A 20,475-nucleotide genomic window follows, 5' to 3' on the forward strand; every position below is an offset into this window, starting at 1 on the left:
TCCCGAACCTCAATGGACGGAGACTTCCCCCCCCCCAAGTCTAGTTCCCCGCTACGTACAGATCTCGGAACCGCAGTATAGTGTGTCGTGCAAATTCCTTCGGGGGGTGATAATGTGGTCCAGAACCGGGCCTGGAAGTCCGAACGTGACGCAAGCAGGACGTCAGGCTGCAAATGAGCAACATGTGGAATATTCTTAATCGCTGAGTTCTGGATTATATGACGGAGGCTGACTCATGAAGTCTTGCGGTGATTACATAACTGGAGTCCGGTGCGCCGAATCTACGGTCGTTTTTTTTTTTTTTACAGCAAATGACTAAGTGGCTTATTTTAGGTTCACATCGACAGTTTTCAAAACGTAAAATACAGTCGTAGTTTTTACAGTTACTGTGAATGTAAAAATGGTACCGAGGTTATTTTTGCGATAAAATTCTGGCAATTTAAGCCATACTTGCCAACCTTGAGACCTCCGATTTCGGGAGGTGGGGGGTGGGGGCGTGGTCAGGGGTGGGGTGGGGCGTGGTTGGGGGCGCGGTTAAGAGGGGAGGAGTATATTGACAGCTAGAATTCACCAAGTCAAGTATTTCATACATACAGGGCCGGCCCGTGGCATAGGCCGTATAGGCAAATGCTAAGGGCGCCGTCCATCAGGGGGCGCCACGCCAGTGCCACAAATAATGGAGAAAAAAAATTAAAAAAAAGTTGGTACTATTTCTAAATACAAAAAATAATCCCACGTTAATTAAAATGCAAAGTGAAGCCTATTTAATAGAAATATTATTTGTTACAACATTACGCCCCCCTCCTCCCCCCGCACGGTGCGCCCCCTCCCTTCCCGTATCATGACTCTTTTTGGACGTCACCACATCAAAAAATCAACACAAGATGTCAAAACGGCCAAAACTGTCAGGTGCCCAGGGAAGAAAAAACAGAAAAGAAGAGGAGTAGAAACGAGAAAAGACAGAGGTAGCAGGTAGGTAACGCTAGCCTACATGAAATGATTTGTCTTGTTACAGAATGTGATAGTAACCTGGCTTTTTAGCATTAAGCTAATGTTACATGATTCGGCAATTGCTAATCAATAAATAGCTAGTTCTGTTTTAACGTCGGGTTAATATTGTGGAGGGGGCTAAATTCTTATGGAAAATAATAATGTAACGTTAGGTAATTACAGTACTCCCACCTTACATTCCTCAGGGACATTTGTATTAGATCTTTTAAGCAGGTGTTTTTTGTTTACATTGTTATTGCCTTCTGGTTAGCTAATGTTTGCCCTGCAGGTAATAGTCACTTTTCCACCCCTTTATATATTAGCTATAGTTGTAAGTAAAAAAAAAAAAGGTCAAAGACAAAGCTATTCGGTTTCTTGTGAGTATATACACTTCACTGCCGATGTGGGGGGGCGCCACCTAAAATCTTGCCTAGGGCGCCAGATTGGTTAGGGCCGGGCCTGCATACATATATATATATATATATATATATATATATACATAGATATCTACATCCTGAAATTATTCAAACAAAACTGTGTTTAGATAATTGATACTTCAAACTTGCATAAATAAATCTTAAGGAATATAACATAACTTGGCTTCTGAGAGTTTCAAAATGTAATGAATAAAATGCTAAAGTTGTTGATAAACAAGCAATTATTTTAATAATTAAATATGGTCATTTTAAATGAATTATTATGATAATTCAAAATCAATTATTTCAAATATGCTGGATGTAATAAGGAGTCAGGGAAAAAAATACAAAGAAAAATACAATTAATTTTGATGTTTTTAGCAAAATATAGTAAAAATGTATTTATTTATTTATTTTTTTAATTAATAAATATATTTAGTTTTAGGTAAGGTAAACATAATAATACAATTTATCTCTTGTCTGGATGATTTTAGTTCTTGTCACCCTGTAGGCCTCCCATCATGAAAAAAGGCTGTTGTCACTCAGGTCCGCATGGAGCTGGAGGGGGCGTGGCTTCCAACTCCGGCTGAAAATCGGGAGATTTTCGGGAGAATATTTGTCCCGGGAGGTTTTCGGGAGAGGCACTGAATTTGGGGAGTCTCCCGGAAAATTCGGGAGGGTTGGCAAGTATGATTTAAGCGGCCCGTTTTTCATGACCGTGTTTAACTGTAAATTGAAGAACAGTGGCGCTGTTATTTTTAAGGTGAAATTCTGGCAACCTTAACGCCCTTTTTTTTTTTTTTTACCGTAAAACATAGTCGTTGTGGTGTAAATGGACAAACAGTTATTTTTACAGTAAACTTTTTTTTTACAGGAGAAAAACAGTACCATTGTTATTTTAACGGTAAAATTCTGGCGAATTTAGCGACAACTTTTTTTCCATAAAACTTTATTTTTTTCTTACAGTATTTTACTGTAAATCGAGAACAGTACTTCTGTTATTTTTGTAAATTTTGGCGACTGTACTACCAGTTTTTTTCCGTAAAATATAGTACCAAAATGTGACTAAAATTAGCTTAAAAAAAATTTAGCATGCTAATGCTAACATGAATCAAGTACCAAAATATGACTCTGTACACCTACAAAATTAGGTAAAAAAAATGCTAGCATGCTAACATTAGCATGCCTTAAGTGCCAAAATGACTAAGGTGTACATCTACAAAATTGGCTAAAAATGCTAGCATGCTGACGCTAGCATGCATTAAGTACCAAAATACAACAAAGGTGTAAACCTACAAAATTAGCTAAAAATAAAAATGCATGCTAACATATTTATACATGCCAAAAATCCGATAAAGAAATGTTTTGAAAAGTACCAAACTTTGACTAAAGTGTACACTGTACACCTGCAAAACTAGCTAAAAAAAAGCTAGCAAGCTAATGTTAGCATGCATCAAATACCAACATATGACTAAGGTGTATGTCTATGAAATTAGCTAAAAAAGGCTAGCAAGCTAACGTCAAATGTGTATTTTTAAAATTATTTTAGTGTGTTAGCATTTTTTTCAGCAAATTTTGTAGGTGTACAACTTTGTCATATTTTGGTACTTGATGCATGCTAACATTAGCATACTAGCATTTTTTTAACCTAATTTTGCAGGTGTACGCCATAGTCATATTTTGATTCTTGATGCATGCTAATGTTAGCTTGATAGCTTCTTTTTTTTTAGCTAACTTTGTAGGTGTACACCTAAGTCACATTTTGGTACTTGATGCATGCTAATATCAGCATGCATCAAGTACCAAAATATGACTATGAATACACCTCCAAAATTAGCTAAAACAATGCTAGCATGTGGAAAAAAAAGAACATTTGACGTGTTTTAAAATGTATTGCTGCACTATATATACCAAAAATCCAATAAACAAATGTTTGAAAAATATTTTGGTACTTGATGCATGCTAATATCAGCATGCATTAAGTACCAAAATATTTTTCAAACATTACCAAAATGTGACTTAGGTGTACACCTACAAAGTTAGCTAAAATAAAAGCTATCAAGCTAACATTAGCATGCATCAATATATGACTATGGCGTACACCTGCAAAATTAGGTTAAAAAAATGCTAGTATGCTAACGCTAGCATGTATCAAGTACCAAAATATGACGAAGTTGTACATCTACAAAATTATCTAAAAAAAAATGCTAACACGCTAAAATAATTATAAAAATAAACATTTGACATGTGTTTAATTCTATTTCTGGACTGAATAGGTAAACATCAAATAAACAAATGTTTACAAAAAAAAATGCTAGCATGCTAACATTAGCATGCATCAAGTACCAAAATATGACAAAGTTGTACATCTACAAAATTAGCTAAAAAAAATGCTAACACGCTAAAATAATTATAAAAATAAACATTTGACATGTGTTTAATTCTATTTCTGGACTGAATAGGTAAACATCAAATAAACAAATGTTTACAAAAAAAAATGCTAGCATGCTAACATTAGCATGCATCAAGTACCAAAATATGACAAAGTTGTACATCTACAAAATTAGCTAAAAAAAATGCTAACACGCTAAAATAATTATAAAAATAAACATTTGACATGTGTTTAATTCTATTTCTGGACTGAATAGGTAAACATCAAATAAACAAATGTTTACAAAAAAAAATGCTAGCATGCTAACATTAGCATGCATCAAGTACCAAAATATGACTGAGGTGTACACTGACAAAGTTAACTAAAAAGAAAAGCTAGCATGCTAACAGGTGTCATTCGTCAAGTAACAAAATATTTGACGCCGAGATGGCGCTATTGTGACACAACTCGTCATCACTAAGTCCTCCATAAATACCGTTTCGAAGTAAGGACGCTCAAAAGTATCCTCTCTCTCTCTTTCTGCAGGAGTCCCTTTTCCCCAAACGGCGGCGCCCAAGATGGCTGACACACAGCAGTTCTTCACTGGCGAGCTTTATGTTCCAGACACATGCTAAAGCTGCCAGCTGAAGAACTGTTCTGGTCAGGAGTGACCTCCAGGGGGACGGACCGACACCACCAGCTTCAACGTGTTATCCTACTGCGTGGGCTACTTTTCCAGATTTGCTCTTCTTTCAGTATTCAAATGCCTTTCTTCAATCTGTACAATACAATACTCCATATATACAAACCCCGTTTCCATATGAGTTGGGAAATTGTGTTAGATGTAAATAAAAACAAAATACAATGATTTGCAAATCATTTTCAACCCATATTCAGTTGAATATGCTACAAAGACAACATACAGTATTTGATGTTCAAACTGAACACCCGAACCACCTTATCTGGCTCCTCTCCATGTGGAGGAGCAGCGGCTTTACTCGTAGCTCCTCCCGGATGACATCGCTTTTTAGTCAACTGTTTTAGGAGGTTTTCCGCTCACGAGTTGTCTCTGCTGGCGTCATGTCACGTAATTAAATTGTCTTATTTTGAAAACCGCCGGATAGTCGAACCTCGGATTCAGGAGGAACAGTGTGGTTTTCGTCCTGGTCGTGGAACTGTGGACCAGCTCTATACTCTCGGCAGGGTCCTTGAGGGTGCATGGGAGTTTGCCCAACCAGTCTACATGTGCTTTGTGGACTTGGAGAAGGCATTCGACCGTGTCCCTCGGGAAGTCCTGTGGGGAGTGCTCAGAGAGTACGGGGTATCGGACTGTCTGATTGTGGCAGTCCGCTCCCTGTATGATCAGTGCCAGAGCTTGGTCCGCATTGCCGGTAGTAAGTCGGACACGTTTCCAGTGAGGGTTGGACTCCGCCAAGGCTGCCCTTTGTCACCGATTCTGTTCATAACTTTTATGGACAGAATTTCTAGGCGCAGTCAAGGCGTTGAGGGGATCTGGTTTGGTGGCTGCGGGATTAGGTCTCTGCTTTTTGCAGATGATGTGGTCCTGATGGCTTCATCTGGCCAGGATCTTCAGCTCTTACTGGATCGGTTCGCAGCTGAGTGTGAAGCGACTGGGATGAGAATCAGCACCTCCAAGTCCGAGTCCATGGTTCTCGCCCGGAAAAGGGTGGAGTGCCATCTCCGGGTTGGGGAGGAGATCTTGCCCCAAGTGGAGGAGTTCAAGTACCTCGGAGTCTTGTTCACGAGTGAGGGAAGAGTGGATCGTGAGATCGACAGGCGGATCGGTGCGGCATCTTCAGTAATGCGGACGCTGTATCGATCCGTTGTGGTGAAGAAGGAGCTGAGCCGGAAGGCAAAGCTCTCAATTTACCGGTCGATCTACGTTCCCATCCTCACCTATGGTCACGAGCTTTGGGTTATGACCGAAAGGACAAGATCACGGGTACAAGCGGCCGAAATGAGTTTCCTCCGCCGGGTGGCGGGGCTCTCCCTTAGAGATAGGGTGAGAAGCTCTGTCATCCGGGGGGAGCTCAAAGTAAAGCCGCTGCTCCTCCACATCGAGAGGAGCCAGATGAGGTGGTTCGGGCATCTGGTCAGGATGCCACCCGAGCGCCTCCCTAGGGAGGTGTTTAGGGCACGTCCGACCGGTAGGAGGCCACGGGGAAGACCCAGGACACGTTGGGAAGACTATGTCTCCCTGCTGGCCTGGGAACGCCTTGGGATCCCCCGGGAGGAGCTGGACGAAGTGGCTGGTGAGAGGGAAGTCTGGGCTTCCCTGCTTAGGCTGCTGCCCCCGCGACCCGACCTCGGATAAGCGGAAGAAGATGAATGGATGGATGGATGAAATTAACATTTTATTCATTTTTAAAAAAAGCTGTTATATTGATAAGGTTCTAAGTGCCTCACCCCCAAATACATTAATCTCAGGACAGACTGATGTTTTGGCACCACAGCGCCCTCCAGAGGGGAAAACATCCTTTGGACAAACAATTCTGTGAGTCCAAGGAAGTCATTTTTGGAACCGACTACCCATAAATATTAGAAAATGTCCCACGTTTTGCACTTTTAAAAAGCTTCTTAAATTGTTTCTTTAAAGTTCATCACGCTGACTAATTGTATTGTTTTTATTTTTGTGTCAATGTCTTTCTCTGTTCCTGTTTTTATGGCTGCAGATAATTAATCATTAAGAAGTTTATTAAGTACAGTAATGTAGTGGCTAAATCTTCTGTCAGGGTCACGTTGCAGCCGCTCACGTCACATTTAAAGGGGGAGGAGCTTCAAAGTTTGGTAAATAGAGGGGAAGTTCACAAGTCAGGCTACACGATTCTGCAAAAATTGTGAATCATAATTTTCCTGCTGAGAACGTAAGAAGCGTGTGTGTGCATGCTCAAGCTTGCAAGGAATTTCATTGTTTTTAAAAAGATATTATTATCATTAAAATTATCACCCACATATGCGGTCCTCTCCAAGGTTTCTCATAGTCATTCACATCGACGTCCCATTGGGGTTGTGAGTTTTTCCTTGCCCTTATGTGGGCCCTGCACCGCGGATGTCGTTGTGGCTTGTGCAGCCCTTTGAGACACTTGTGATTTAGGGCTATATAAATAAACATTGATTGATTGAAATATTGCACAAAATATGAATGCATATGGAAATAGACAGAAATATATTGTAACTAATGGCAATTATTTCTAGCTTTATCATACATCCATGCTCTTGTCCTTGAATGTGATGTATCACCTATAACCCATCAGATACTAAAGCCAAAAAAAAAAAAAAAGCTTACTACTATCAAAAATCAGTACAAAACAAAACAACGTTATGGTGAGTTTTTTCATGTACCGTATTTTTCAGACTATAAGTCGCAGTTTTTTTCATAGTTTGGCCGGGGGTGCGACTTATACTCAGGAGCGACTTATGTGTGAAATGATTAACACATTACCGTAAAATATCAAATAATATTATTCAGCTCATTCACGTAAGAGACTAGACGTATAAGATTTCATGGGATTTAGCGATCAGGAGTGACAGATTGTTTGGTAAACGTATAGCATGTTCTATATGTTATAGTTATTTGAATGACTCTTACCATAATATGTTACTTTAACATACCAGGCACGTTCTCAGTTGGTTATTTACAGTGTTGGGACTAACGCGTTACTGTAACGCCGTTAGTTTCGGCGGTAACTAGTAATCTAACGCGTTATTTTTTTTTATTCAGTAATTTAGTTACCGTTACTACATGATGCGTTACTGCGTTATTTTACGTTACTTTTGATGTAGTATCGGCTAGAAACAGAAGCGCTGCGGTGTCGTTCTTCTGAATCTTCCTTTGTCACAAGCCGGAGAGAAGAAAAGAGGCGCGGTCTGTGTGTGTGTGTGTGTGTGTGTGTGTGTGGGTGTGGGTGTGGGGAAAAAAAGTTGTTGGCACGTTCAGTCCACACACAGCGTGGTCATGGCGAGCGGAGTAACGGAGGAGCTTGAACGCCCCCGCCATTGAATCGGTGTGTTTATAGGTGCAGACTCGGTTGTGCAAAACGAGGGTTTTAAACACATGCTGAACGTGCTTGAACCACATTACGACATCCCGTCGCGCACCCACTTCAGCAATAAGATTGTGCCAGATCTTTATGAGCAGGAGAAGAAAAAAGTTGTGGATGAACTATCCCGAGCATCAGCTGTTGCGCTCATGACAGACGGGTGGACGTCCAGCGGAACTATAAGCGCTCACTTCATCACAGCAGACTGGGAGATGAGAAGACACGCCCCCTCTACGAGAGTCACCTTGCGCAGGTACTGACACAAGCAGTGGAGGACTGGAAGATAAAGATATCCCAGTCACACGTGATAATGCCAAAAATCAAATAATTACAGAGAATGAGGCAGGACTGGGACCACAGATAGGTGCTTTGCACATGTAGTGAATTTGGCATCACAGAAGGGAATCTCAGTCAATAGGATGGAGCGCCTCTTTGGGAGGATCAGGAAGGTTTCTTACTTCCACCCAAGCACAACAGCTGCTCATGTGCTTAAGACAAAGCAAGAAATGCTAAAGCTGCCTGCTCATACATGATGTCCCAACGAGGTGGAACTCCACTTATGATATGTTGGAGCAGCAGGCAGCTATATACTCTGCATTGACCCACAACACCCTGAAGACAAATGTCACCCTGTCTGATGATGATGTGAGAGTGGCAGATGAGGTCCTCCAGGTGCTTAAACCCCTCAAAAGTGTTCCATCTCTACTGAGCACTGAAACTTCACCATCTGTGTCAATGATCCTGCCACTGAAAACAAGTATTCTACAATCCATGGCTCCAAGTGTGGAAGACAGCAGCATCACTCCAGATGTCAGGCTTTATTTCACTACCTATGTTTCAAGGAAGATGATGTGCCTTCTTATGTTGCACTTTAACTTGTTTTTTATTCATGGTCATTGGTCCAAGTTTAAAGAAAGGAGGAATGCCTTTTTATGTTGCACTGTTTTTCATTAATTATGTTAAAAGGAAAATAAAAATGTATGTCAAGTTGATCAACAGATTGTATTAATCTCCAGTGCAATAACAGTACTGAAATGAAGGCAAAAAGGGCATTAATGGGAGCTTTAAAAAAAAAAAGAAGAAAAAAAGAAGTAACTAAATAGTTACTTTTCACAGTAACGCATTACTTTTTGGTGTAAGTAACTGAGTTAGTAACTGAGTTACTTTTGAAATAAAGTAACTAGTAACTGTAACTAGTTACTGGTTTTCAGTAACTAACCCAACACTGGTTATTTATGCCTCATATGACGTACACTTATTCCAGTGACGTGCGGTCACTGGAGGCAGGTGAGGTGGGGCCTCACCTGCCATCATGGAAAGAAAAAAAATGTAAAAAGAAAAAAAATTAATTAAATTGTTATATGTATTCAGTGATTATACTATAAAGTTATTTTCCATTTAACTTCACCAGTTTTAGATTATTTTTATTCAAAATCGCTGAATTTTCACATTTGCCGTTCAAATACTGAGAAGAGACGGTGCGGTGATCAGCAGACAGTTGAGGCACGTCACTCAGTTGTGCCTCAACATGGACGGACTCGGCTAACTGCTGGCCTGCTGTGCAGTGAGACCGTATTGCTATATGAATTATATTATACATTTCCATAGTTTAGTTAGCTGAGGTATATAATGTACAGTGTATTTTGTCAACAACTGTATGTGTGTAAAGTATTTCTTGTGCTGAGCAATCATAAAACTGCTGCGAAGACGCACTGTGTGAGGCTCGCAGTAATCCCGCCTCTTGGTGCCGGTTAATGCACCCCCGCCGCAGAAAGCACCCCCCGACGGGAGCGCCACACCAACCAAAGCCCACACCCAAACCCTCCACGTGCAAGACCGAATCCACCCAAAAAAAGTCACTTAACAAGAAGCCAAAAAGTGCAAAAACAACAATGCGTCCCTGCAGTGAACGACTGCAGGGACACAACATTAGGTACACCTGCAGACTGCAGCATGGATTTCATATTTCATTCATTCACAACTCCTCCAGCACGAACACCACTGTTCCCGCACTTATAAGTAAAGGTAAGACCATAATAACGTTTTTTTAATTAAATGTGCTTTTTTGTGTGCTACAGTTTGTATGTGTAAAGTTAAAGTTTAGTTAAAGTACCAATGATTGTCACACACACACACTAGGTGTGGTGAAATTTGTCCTCTGCATTTGACCCATCCCCTTGTTCACCCCCTGGGAGGTGAGGGGAGCAGTGGGCAGCAGCGGCGCCGCGCCCGGGAATAATTTTTGGTGATTTAACCCCCAATTCCAACCCTTGATGCTGAGTGCCAAGCAGGGAAGAATGCTGGTATGAGCTTTTAAACACAACCCGTTAACTGCTGCCAATCAAATGGTGAATAAGATACTCTTTAGGGTTCATATGTTTGTAAATCTGACTGTGATGAAGTCAGTGCCTCACCAGCCATCAACCTCACCGCACGTCACTGACTTATTCAGCCTGTTGTTCACTATTCTTTATTTATTTTAAGTTGCCTTTTAAATGTCTATTCTTGGTGTTGGGTTTTATCAAATAAATTTCCCCCCAAAAATGCGACTTATACTCCAGTGCGACTTATATATGTTTTTCCCCTTCTTTATTATGCATTTTCGGCCGGTGCGACTTACAGGTAAAAGCCAGTAAATTAGAATATTTTGAAAAACTTGATTTATTTCAGTAATTGCATTCAAAAGGTGTAACTTGTACATTATATTTATTCATTGCACACAGACTGATGCATTCAAATGTTTATTTCATTTAATTTTGATGATTTGAAGTGGCAACAAATGAAAATCCAAAATTCCGTGTGTCACAAAATTAGAATATTACTTAAGGCTAATACAAAAAAGGGATTTTTAGAAATGTTGGCCAACTGAAAAGTATGAAAATGAAAAATATGAGCATGTACAATACTCAATACTTGGTTGGAGCTCCTTTTGCCTCAATTACTGCGTTAATGCGGCGTGGCATGGAGTCGATGAGTTTCTGGCACTGCTCAGGTGTTATGAGAGCCCAGGTTGCTCTGATAGTGGCCTTCAACTCTTCTGTGTTTTTGGGTCTGGCATTCTGCATCTTCCTTTTCACAATACCCCACAGATTTTCTATGGGGCTAAGGTCAGGGGAGTTGGCGGGCCAATTTAGAACAGAAATACCATGGTCCGTAAACCAGGCACGGGTAGATTTTGCGCTGTGTGCAGGCGCCAAGTCCTGTTGGAACTTGAAATCTCCATCTCCATAGAGCAGGTCAGCAGCAGGAAGCATGAAGTGCTCTAAAACTTGCTGGTAGACGGCTGCGTTGACCCTGGATCTCAGGAAACAGAGTGGACCGACACCAGCAGATGACATGGCACCCCAAACCATCACCCAACCATGCAAATTTTGCATTTCCTTTGGAAATCGAGGTCCCAGAGTCTGGAGGAAGACAGGAGAGGCACAGGATCCACGTTGCCTGAAGTCTAGTGTAAAGTTTCCACCATCAGTGATGGTTTGGGGTGCCATGTCATCTGCTGGTGTCGGTCCACTCTGTTTCCTGAGATCCAGGGTCAACGCAGCCGTCTACCAGCAAGTTTTAGAGCACTTCATGCTTCCTGCTGCTGACCTGCTCTATGGAGATGGAGATTTCAAGTTCCAACAGGACTTGGCGCCTGCACACAGCGCAAAATCTACCCGTGCCTGGTTTACGGACCATGGTATTTCTGTTCTAAATTGGCCCGCCAACTCCCCTGACCTTAGCCCCATAGAAAATCTGTGGGGTATTGTGAAAAGGAAGATGCAGAATGCCAGACCCAAAAACGCAGAAGAGTTGAAGGCCACTATCAGAGCAACCTGGGCTCTCATAACACCTGAGCAGTGCCAGAAACTCATCGACTCCATGCCACGCCGCATTAACGCAGTAATTGAGGCAAAAGGAGCTCCAACCAAGTATTGAGTATTGTACATGCTCATATTTTTCATTTTCATACTTTTCAGTTGGCCAACATTTCTAAAAATCCCTTTTTTGTATTAGCCTTAAGTAATATTCTAATTTTGTGACACACGGAATTTTGGATTTTCATTTGTTGCCACTTCAAATCATCAAAATTAAATGAAATAAACATTTGAATGCATCAGTCTGTGTGCAATGAATAAATATAATGTACAAGTTACACCTTTTGAATGCAATTACTGAAATAAATCAAGTTTTTCAAAATATTCTAATTTACTGGCTTTTACCTGTATACTGCGGAGCGACTTGTACTGCGAAAAATGCGGTATTCATTTTTCATGCATTTATTTGCTATACGTGTATTTATCCGCCACATTTGGAAAGCCGGTCCCTCAAAATAATGCCTACATTAAACCGGTCCCTGGTGCAAAAAAGGTTGGGGACCCCTGGTTTAGTGGACAAGTTTGAACACTGGAGCAAAGGTCATGGTGCGACGACTCACTATGGCCACTTGATGGCGCCACACTTCCTACAAAGTGAGTTGGTTTTCTTCCCTGCACACAGGTGAGCAGTTTGGCCAGGTAAGGGAGTATAGTTGTTGCCACTGGCATCAATTCAATTATTGAACAATCGCTGATATTTGTCGAAAAACATGACGTCACGGTCTCCACGCGCCACCGAGACTTCAAAGCTGCGGGTCCTGAAAGAATACGAAAAGAGTTCTTTGACGTGCGCCTTTAAAGTAAACAATAAAGTGGAGCTGACTAATGAGAAACAAATGTCTTCCTTGGCGGAGGTAATCATCGAGGCCATTAGGAGAGGTTCTGGTTCGACTGAGCTCTGCACTTTCGGACTCGGGCAGACACGCCTGAGTCAGCAGAGCGCGTGCGCGTGCAGCCGCGCGGCGTAAATGGAAAGCTTTTACGCACCGCGCTGCCCGCGTGCACGCCGCCGCGCGCACGGGGATGGGCTGATTGCTCACTCCGCGTTCGAACGTCTGGACTGGAGGACGCTTGGACCTGGATGACACCCCCGCTGATGGAGAACTTCTGAGGGAGCCTCCTCAGAACCTTGCTTAATTCCGCCCCAAAACTGCAACTTTTTGTTGTTGTTGTTGTTGTTGTTGTTGTTTTTAGCCACCATGGCCATCAACACCGACGCTTCCTTCGACAGCAGCGCTCTGGTCCAGAGGGACGCGTCCAACCCGAGCGACTTCCAGGACACGGAGAAGCTGCTGAGCGCCGGTGCGGTCGAGCCGGGCGGCCAGAGCAACGTCAAGACGTCCGACTCGCTCGACCTGCGCGGCAGCGTCCGCTCCCTGGACGCGGAGCAGAACGGCCACCGGTCCCCGCTCAAGTCCGGCTCGGTGGGCCATCTGGCGGCCGCGCCCAGGTCCCTGTCCCGCCTCAGCCTGGCCTCGCCCCTGCCGCCCGGCTCGGTGCCGCCCAGCTACCTGTGGCTGGCCGTGCTGTCGTGCCTCTGCCCCGGCGTGCCCCTCAACGTGTACGCGCTGTGGTACGCCAGCGTGGTGAGTTCGCACCTTTCTACCCGTTCCGCGCCGGGCGCGCGCGCGCGCGCACTCACGCCTGCTCTCGCCCTTTTTTTTTTTTTTTGCCGCCAGTCGAGATCGATGCTTAGAGACGGCGACCTGCAGGCGGCCCGGAAGTACGGACGCGTGTCGCTGCTGCTCAGCTGCTTGGCCATGCTGCTGGGCGTGGCCGTCATCGCCTTCATCGTCTTCACTATAGGTAGGTACTAGCAGGGGCGCCAAAAAGGGGGGGGTAAAGGAGACGGATTCTAGGGGCCCATGATGGAGGGGGGCCCAGAGAGGCCCCTAATGATGATGAAATTATAATACAGAAAAAATAATGACACTGTGTTGGGGGCCCTGTAAAGATTCTTTACATGGGGCCCAAAATCCCTAGCGGCGCCCCTGGGTACTAGCGTGGGGGGGTTGGGGGGGGGGTGCCTGACCTAACTTGTGTGTGTGTGTGTGTGTGTTCTTGTATTTTCCACCCTTCTTGAGACATCAACAAGGAAAAGTACCTTCCATATGAGGACCGGTGAACAAGTTAGGACCGAAATCATGGTCCCAATACGGAAAACCATTTGCACCCCTGGTGGTGAAATCTGTCAAAATTACGGTGGTCCCAAAAAGGAGGGATTTTTCAAATTGACTTAGTGTCGGTTTTAAAAGGGCTCCCCCTCTGGCCAACATATGAAATAACAAGTGGTGTAAAAAATTTGAAGTGCTTCCCCCCTGGTCAACATATGAAATAACATGCGTGTGTAAGAAATTGAAATGCGCCCCCTTTGACCAAAATTAATAAAACAAAATAAAGTATGAAGAGTCATACTGTAATAACTTGAAGTAAATAATGAACATTAAAAACCAATTACAAAAAAAAAAAAAGAATTTACAAAAAGCTTACTTTTTTAAATATTTGCATAGTATGTATACGGACGGGTGAACAAGTTAGAACCAAAATCATGGTCCCAATTCGGAAAACCATTTGCACCCCTGGTGGTGAAATCTATCAAAATTAAGGTGGTCCCAAAAAGGAGGGATTTTTCAAATTGACTTAGTGTCGGTTTTAAAAGGGCTCCCCCTCTGGCCAACATATGAAACAACAAGTGGTGTAAAAAATTTGAAATGCTTCCCCTCTGGCCAACATATGAAATAACAAGTGTGTGTGTAAGAAATTGAAATGCGCCCCCTTTGACCAAAATTAATTTAAAAAAATAAAGTATGAAGAGATAATGAACATTAAAAACCAATTACAAAAAAAAAAAAATTACAAAAAGCTTACTTTTTTTTATATTTGCATAGTATGTACAGTATAGGGACGGGTGAACAAGTTAGGACCGAAATCATGGTCCCAATTCGGAAAACCATTTGCACCCCTGGTGGTGAAATCTGTCAAAATTAAGGTGGTCCCAAAAAGGAGTGATTTTTCAAATTGACTTAGGGTCGCTTTTAAAAGGGCTCCCCCTCTGGCCAACATATGAAACAACAAGTGGTGTAAAAAATTTGAAATGCTTCCCCTCTGGCCAACATATGAAATAACAAGTGTGTGTGTAAGGAATTGAAATGCGCCCCCTTTGACCAAAATTAATAAAATAAAATAAAGTATGAAGAGTCATACTGTTACAAAAAAAATAAAAATTTACAAAAAGCTTACTTTTTTTTATATTTGCATAGTATGTACAGTATAGGGACGGGTGAACAAGTTAGGACCGAAATCATGGTCCCAATTCGGAAAACCATTTGCACCCCTGGTGGTGAAATCTATCAAAATTAAGGTGGTCCCAAAAAGGAGGGATTTTTCAAATTGACTTAGTGTCGGTTTTAAAAGGGCTCCCCCTCTGGCCAACATATGAAATAACAAGTGGTGTAAAAATTTGAAGTGCTTCCCCCCTGGCCAACATATGAAATAAGTGTGTGTAAGAAATTGAAATGCGCCCCCTTTGACCAAAATTAATAAAACAAAATAAAGTATGAAGAGTCATACTGTAATAACTTGAAGTAAATAATGAACATTAAAAACCAATTACAAAAAAAAAAAGAATTTACAAAAAGCTTACTTTTTTTAATATTTGCATAGTATGTATACGGACGGGTGAACAAGTTAGGCCCGAAATCATGGTCCCAATTCGGAAAACCATTTGCACCCCTGGTGGTGAAATCCATCAAAATTAAGGTGGTCCCAAAAAGGAGGGATTTTTCAAATTGACTTAGTGTCGGTTTTAAAAGGGCTCCCCCTCTGGCCAACATATGAAATAACAAGTGGTGTAAAAAATTTGAAGTGCTTCCCCCCTGGTCAACATATGAAATAACATGTGTGTGTAAGAAATTGAAATGCGCCCCCTTTGACCAAAATTAATTTAAAAAAATAAAGTATGAAGAGTCATACTGTAATAACTTGAAGTAAATAATGAACATTAAAAACCAACTACAAAAAAAAAAAGAATTTACAAAAAGCTTACTTTTTTATATTTGCATAGTATGTATACGGACGGGTGAACAAGTTAGGACCGAAATCATGGTCCCAATTCGGAAAACCATTTGCACCCCTGGTGGTGAAATCTATCAAAATTAAGGTGGTCCCAAAAAGGAGGGATTTTTCAAATTGACTTAGTGTCGGTTTTAAAAGGGCTCCCCCTCTGGCACAACATATGAAATAACAAGTGGTGTAAAAAATTTGAAGTGCTTCCCCTCTGGCCAACATATGAAATAACAAGTGTGTGTAAGAAATTGAAATGCGCCCCCTTTGACCAAAATTAATTAAAAATTTAAAATAAATGCATGTAGAGACACACTGTAATAACTTGAAGTAAATAATGAACATTAAAAACCAATTACAAAAAATAAACAAAAAAAAAATTACGAAAAGCTTACCTTTTTTATATTTGCATAGTATGTATGTGTACAGCTCCACTAATGGACATTGGAGTGTTACTTTCAAAGGCAAAATTAAAGTATTGCTAGAAACATAATTTTATATGGGACTTTATTGTATTATATGTATAGTACATGTTCCAAAAAGAAAAAAAAACCATAAAACACAGTATATTTAAATATACTAAATGTAAAAAAGGGAATAAATATTCAAAATAATCTAGTTTGGTTACGCCATCATGAGCGCAACACAAGGTTGTAAAAGTTTCAACTACAATTCTAAATAAGATGTCAAAAGCAAACTGAAATCAAATACACACAGCTTAAAGATTGATCAATACCTATTTATGATGATTTATCAAAATATAAAAGAAATATACCTGAACACAACGCTCATGATGGTTACACCAAAAAGTAACGCTATGAATCACGTTTTTCCAAGTTTTTGAGGCATTTTTATGCTATTTCCAAGCATCTCCTTTTTATTATCGTTGATTTTAAATGGTCAAACTAATGCATATTATATATGCATGCCCTAGTAAACAAACAAAAAGTCATATTTATTTTGATTGTTACATTTTGAAGTACATTTGTGCAGGTGGGTGCGAATGTACCCATTACCAGAGCTGTACACATATATTATTAATGTTGTAAATACAACATCTGTATTATAATCCTTAAACAAAGTAACAGTGAAACTCAATGGAATAATCACTGAATGGAGAACTGGGGGTGGGATTAAATCAATTACCTTCTTCCCACTCCCTTTCAGGCAAAACTGGACAATCATGCTTACATACTGTACATTACCTTTTGCACTATATTAATTTATGTTATTATGTCTTGTCAACTTTGTACTTTTTTTTTATGTCATTGCCTGAAATAAATAAATAAGGAGGAAATAAAGACTCTGCAACATCGCGTGGACATCGGGGGCGGTACCTCTGGATTGGCAGACCGGGGTGGTGGTTCCTCTCTTTAAGAAGGGGAACCGGAGGGTGTGTTCCAACTATCGTGGGATCACACTCCTCAGCCTTCCCGGTAAGGTCTATTCAGGTGTACTGGAGAGGAGGCTACGCCGGATAGTCGAACCTCGGATTCAGGAGGAACAGTGTGGTTTTCGTCCTGGTCGTGGAACTGTGGACCAGCTCTATACTCTCGGCAGGGTCCTTGAGGGTGCATGGGAGTTTGCCCAACCAGTCTACATGTGCTTTGTGGACTTGGAGAAGGCATTCGACCGTGTACCCCGGGAAGTCCTGTGGGGAGTGCTCAGAGAGTATGGGGTAACGGACTGTCTGATTGTGGCAGTTCGCTCCCTGTATAATCAGTGTCAGAGCTTGGTCCGCATTGTCGGCAGTAAGTCGGACACGTTTCCAGTGAGGGTTGGACTCCGCCAAGGCTGCCCTTTGTCACCAATTCTGTTCATAACCTTTATGGACAGAATTTCTAGGCGCAGTCAAGGCGTTGAGGGGATCTGGTTTGGTGGCTGCAGGATTAGGTCACTGCTATTTGCAGATGATGTGGTCCTGATGGCTTCCTCCGGCCAAGATCTTCAGCTCTCACTGGATCGGTTCGCAGCCGAGTGTGAAGCGACTGGGATGGGAATCAGCACCTCCAAGTCCGAGTCCATGGTTCTCTCCCGGAAAAGGGTGGAGTGCCATCTCCGGGTTGGGGAGGAGATCTTGCCCCAAGTGGAGGAGTTCAAGTACCTCGGAGTCTTGTTCACGAGTGAGGGAAGAGTGGATCGTGAGATCGACAGGCGGATCGGTGCGGCGTCTTCAGTAATGCGGACGCTGTATCGATCCGTTGTGGTGAAGAAGGAGCTGAGCCGGAAGGCAAAGCTCTCGATTTACCGGTCGATCTACGTTCCCATCCTCACCTATGGTCATGAGCTTTGGGTCATGACCGAAAGGACAAGGTCACGGGTACAAGCGGCCGAAATGAGTTTCCTCCGCCGGGTGGCGGGGCTCTCCCTTAGAGATAGGGTGAGAAGCTCTGTCATCCGGGGGGAGCTCAAAGTAAAGCCGCTGCTCCTCCACATCGAGAGGAGCCAGATGAGGTGGTTCGGGCATCTGGTCAGGATGCCACCCGAACGCCTCCCTAGGAAGGTGTTTCGGGCACGTCCGACCGGTAGGAGGCCACGGGGAAGACCCAGGACACGCTGGGAAGACTATGTCTCCCGGCTGGCCTGGGAACGCCTCGGGATCCCCCGGGAGGAGCTGGACGAAGTGTCTGGGGAGAGGGAAGTCTGGGCTTCCCTGCTTAAGCTGCTGCCCCCGCGACCCGACCTCGGATAAGCGGAAGAAGATGGATGGAGGAAATAAAAGAAAAATACAAATCTTTATATATCTAGAGAAGGGTGGTCCTTAAGAGGTAGGCATTTTTCAGAGGTCTCAAGAAGGTAACAATTACAAGAATGTGTGTGTGTATGTGTGTGTGCGTGTGTGTGTCTGTGTGTGCAGAGCTCCAGCAGTGACGTCACAGCAGCCTGTGGACTACTTTGCACAAGCCGAGGAGGAAGACACGGAAAAGCACAAAGTGGGGAAGAAAAACACGTCGGTGAGGTTCTGTCTGGACCCGAAACAGAGGGGGGAGGGGCTGCACTCACTCATGTCAATTATGTACACACACACACACACACACACACACACACACACACACACACACACACACACACACACACACACACACACACGAGGACAGCTCGGTTCTGACAGGTGTGACTTCTTTTGAGGACTTCCTGCAAGTTTTTCTTTCCCTCCAAAAGACAAAAAATAACCAAAAAAAATGGCCGCGGACCGCAACGTGAAATTGTGTCATTTTCTTTATTTATACTTTTTTTTTTTTTTTTTTTGTGACCGCCAAAAAAAGACTGGCCGGGTTCTGGTGCGGACTGCACGGAACCGTACCCCCGGCTACCGAAACTGTACTGCGAGACAATGATGCCCTTTGACCTTTCTATGTTTGTACTGTATGACTGGTTCACCGTGCCATACGTCTGTTCGCATGAGAAATAAAGTTGAATGAGCATGATGAGCCTCATCTCGACAACGTCTGTCCCGAAACTATGTCACTATGTCACATGTCAAGGTAAGGATGCTGCCTGTTGTCGCCATGGCGACGGGAATCAGGGCTGTCAAACATGTCTTCATTGCAGTTATGTTTGACCTCAGTGAATGATATTATTACAGTTTCCTATATGCATTTGATTACTTTTTTTTTTAAATATACAATGTAAAAAATAAATAAAAAAAATCTTAACATTTTAAGATAAAATAATAATTTTACTGTAAATCTTTCTTTTTTTACAGTATAATACTGTAAATGGAAAAACAGTACCGAATTATTTTACGGTAAAAAAACAACAACTGACAGTTCAGTTGCCAGAATTTTACTGTAATGTACGTTTTTTTGTTTTTACTGTAAATATTAAAAACATTCTCTTTTTTTACGGTAAAATTCCGGGGCCATTATTTTTTTTTTACCGTAAAACCAACTGTAGCGTTTACGGTGTATTACTGTAAATGGCAAAACACTACAACAGTTTTTATAGTAAAAAAATACTATTTTACCAGAATTTTGTCATCCAAAAAAACAAAACAATGGCACTGTTGTTTTCCATTTACTGTAAAAAAAACACAATAAATTTCACAATGTTACTGTAAAATCTAACAATTTTTCAGAGTACAATGCATTACTAAATAATACTTAAGCTTAGAAAATATACAATTGCATGTATTTTCTTCTGTCGCAATAATTTCACCGTAAATTTTATGATGGTTTTTACAGCATATTACTATACATGGAAAAACAGTATTGCAGTTATTTATTTACGATAAAAAACTGGCAGTTCAATTGCCAGAATTCAGTTTTTGACCCTAAAAACAACTAGCTTTTACGGTGTATTATTGTAAATGGCATAACACTACCACCGTTTTTTACAGTAACAAATGCATTTGGCAACTGAACTGCCAGGTTTTTTTTTACCCTAAAAATAGCTGTAGATTTGATGGTGTATTATTTTAAATGGCATAACACTACTACAGATTTTTACAGTAAAAAAATTAGTTTTTGCCAGAATTTTATCATCAAAAAACCCTTAACAGTGGTACAGTTTGTTTCCATTTACAGTAAAATGCTGTAAAAACCACAGTATCATTTACTATTTTACCATCAAATCTATTGTCATTTTTACAGTGTGCAATGCATTACTAAAAAATATTTAAGCTTAGAAGATATACAATTTCATGTATTTTCTTCTCTCGCAATAATTTTACCGTAAAATGCATGATGGTTTTTACAGCATATTACTGTACACGG

General features: G+C 41.7%; 1 protein-coding gene across 1 annotated transcript; it reads left to right on the forward strand.

The window, feature by feature from the left end:
• Window positions 1-12,757: 12,757 nt before the first annotated feature.
• Window positions 12,758-19,179, forward strand: LOC133607201 (trafficking regulator of GLUT4 1-like). Its single transcript, XM_061961673.1, has 3 exons — window positions 12,758-13,284; window positions 13,378-13,504; window positions 18,618-19,179. The coding sequence occupies exons 1-3, from the start codon at window positions 12,898-12,900 to the stop codon at window positions 18,629-18,631; spliced, it is 528 nt and encodes a 175-aa protein (XP_061817657.1). The 5' UTR covers window positions 12,758-12,897; the 3' UTR covers window positions 18,632-19,179.
• Window positions 19,180-20,475: the final 1,296 nt, after the last annotated feature.

The sequence above is a fragment of the Nerophis lumbriciformis genome, linkage group LG09, assembly GCF_033978685.3.
Source record: "Nerophis lumbriciformis linkage group LG09, RoL_Nlum_v2.1, whole genome shotgun sequence".
Lineage (NCBI taxonomy): Eukaryota > Metazoa > Chordata > Actinopteri > Syngnathiformes > Syngnathidae > Nerophis > Nerophis lumbriciformis.

What these genes read in the sequence shown, in the direction of transcription:
- LOC133607201 (XM_061961673.1), top strand. Translation starts at nt 12,898, where the DNA reads ATGGCCATCAACACCGACGCTTCCTTCGACAGCAGCGCTCTGGTCCAG. An exon ending in CGCTGTGGTACGCCAGCGTG is followed by an intron (nt 13,285 to 13,377) that starts GTGAGTTCGCAC and finishes TTTTGCCGCCAG; the next exon opens with TCGAGATCGATGCTTAGAGA.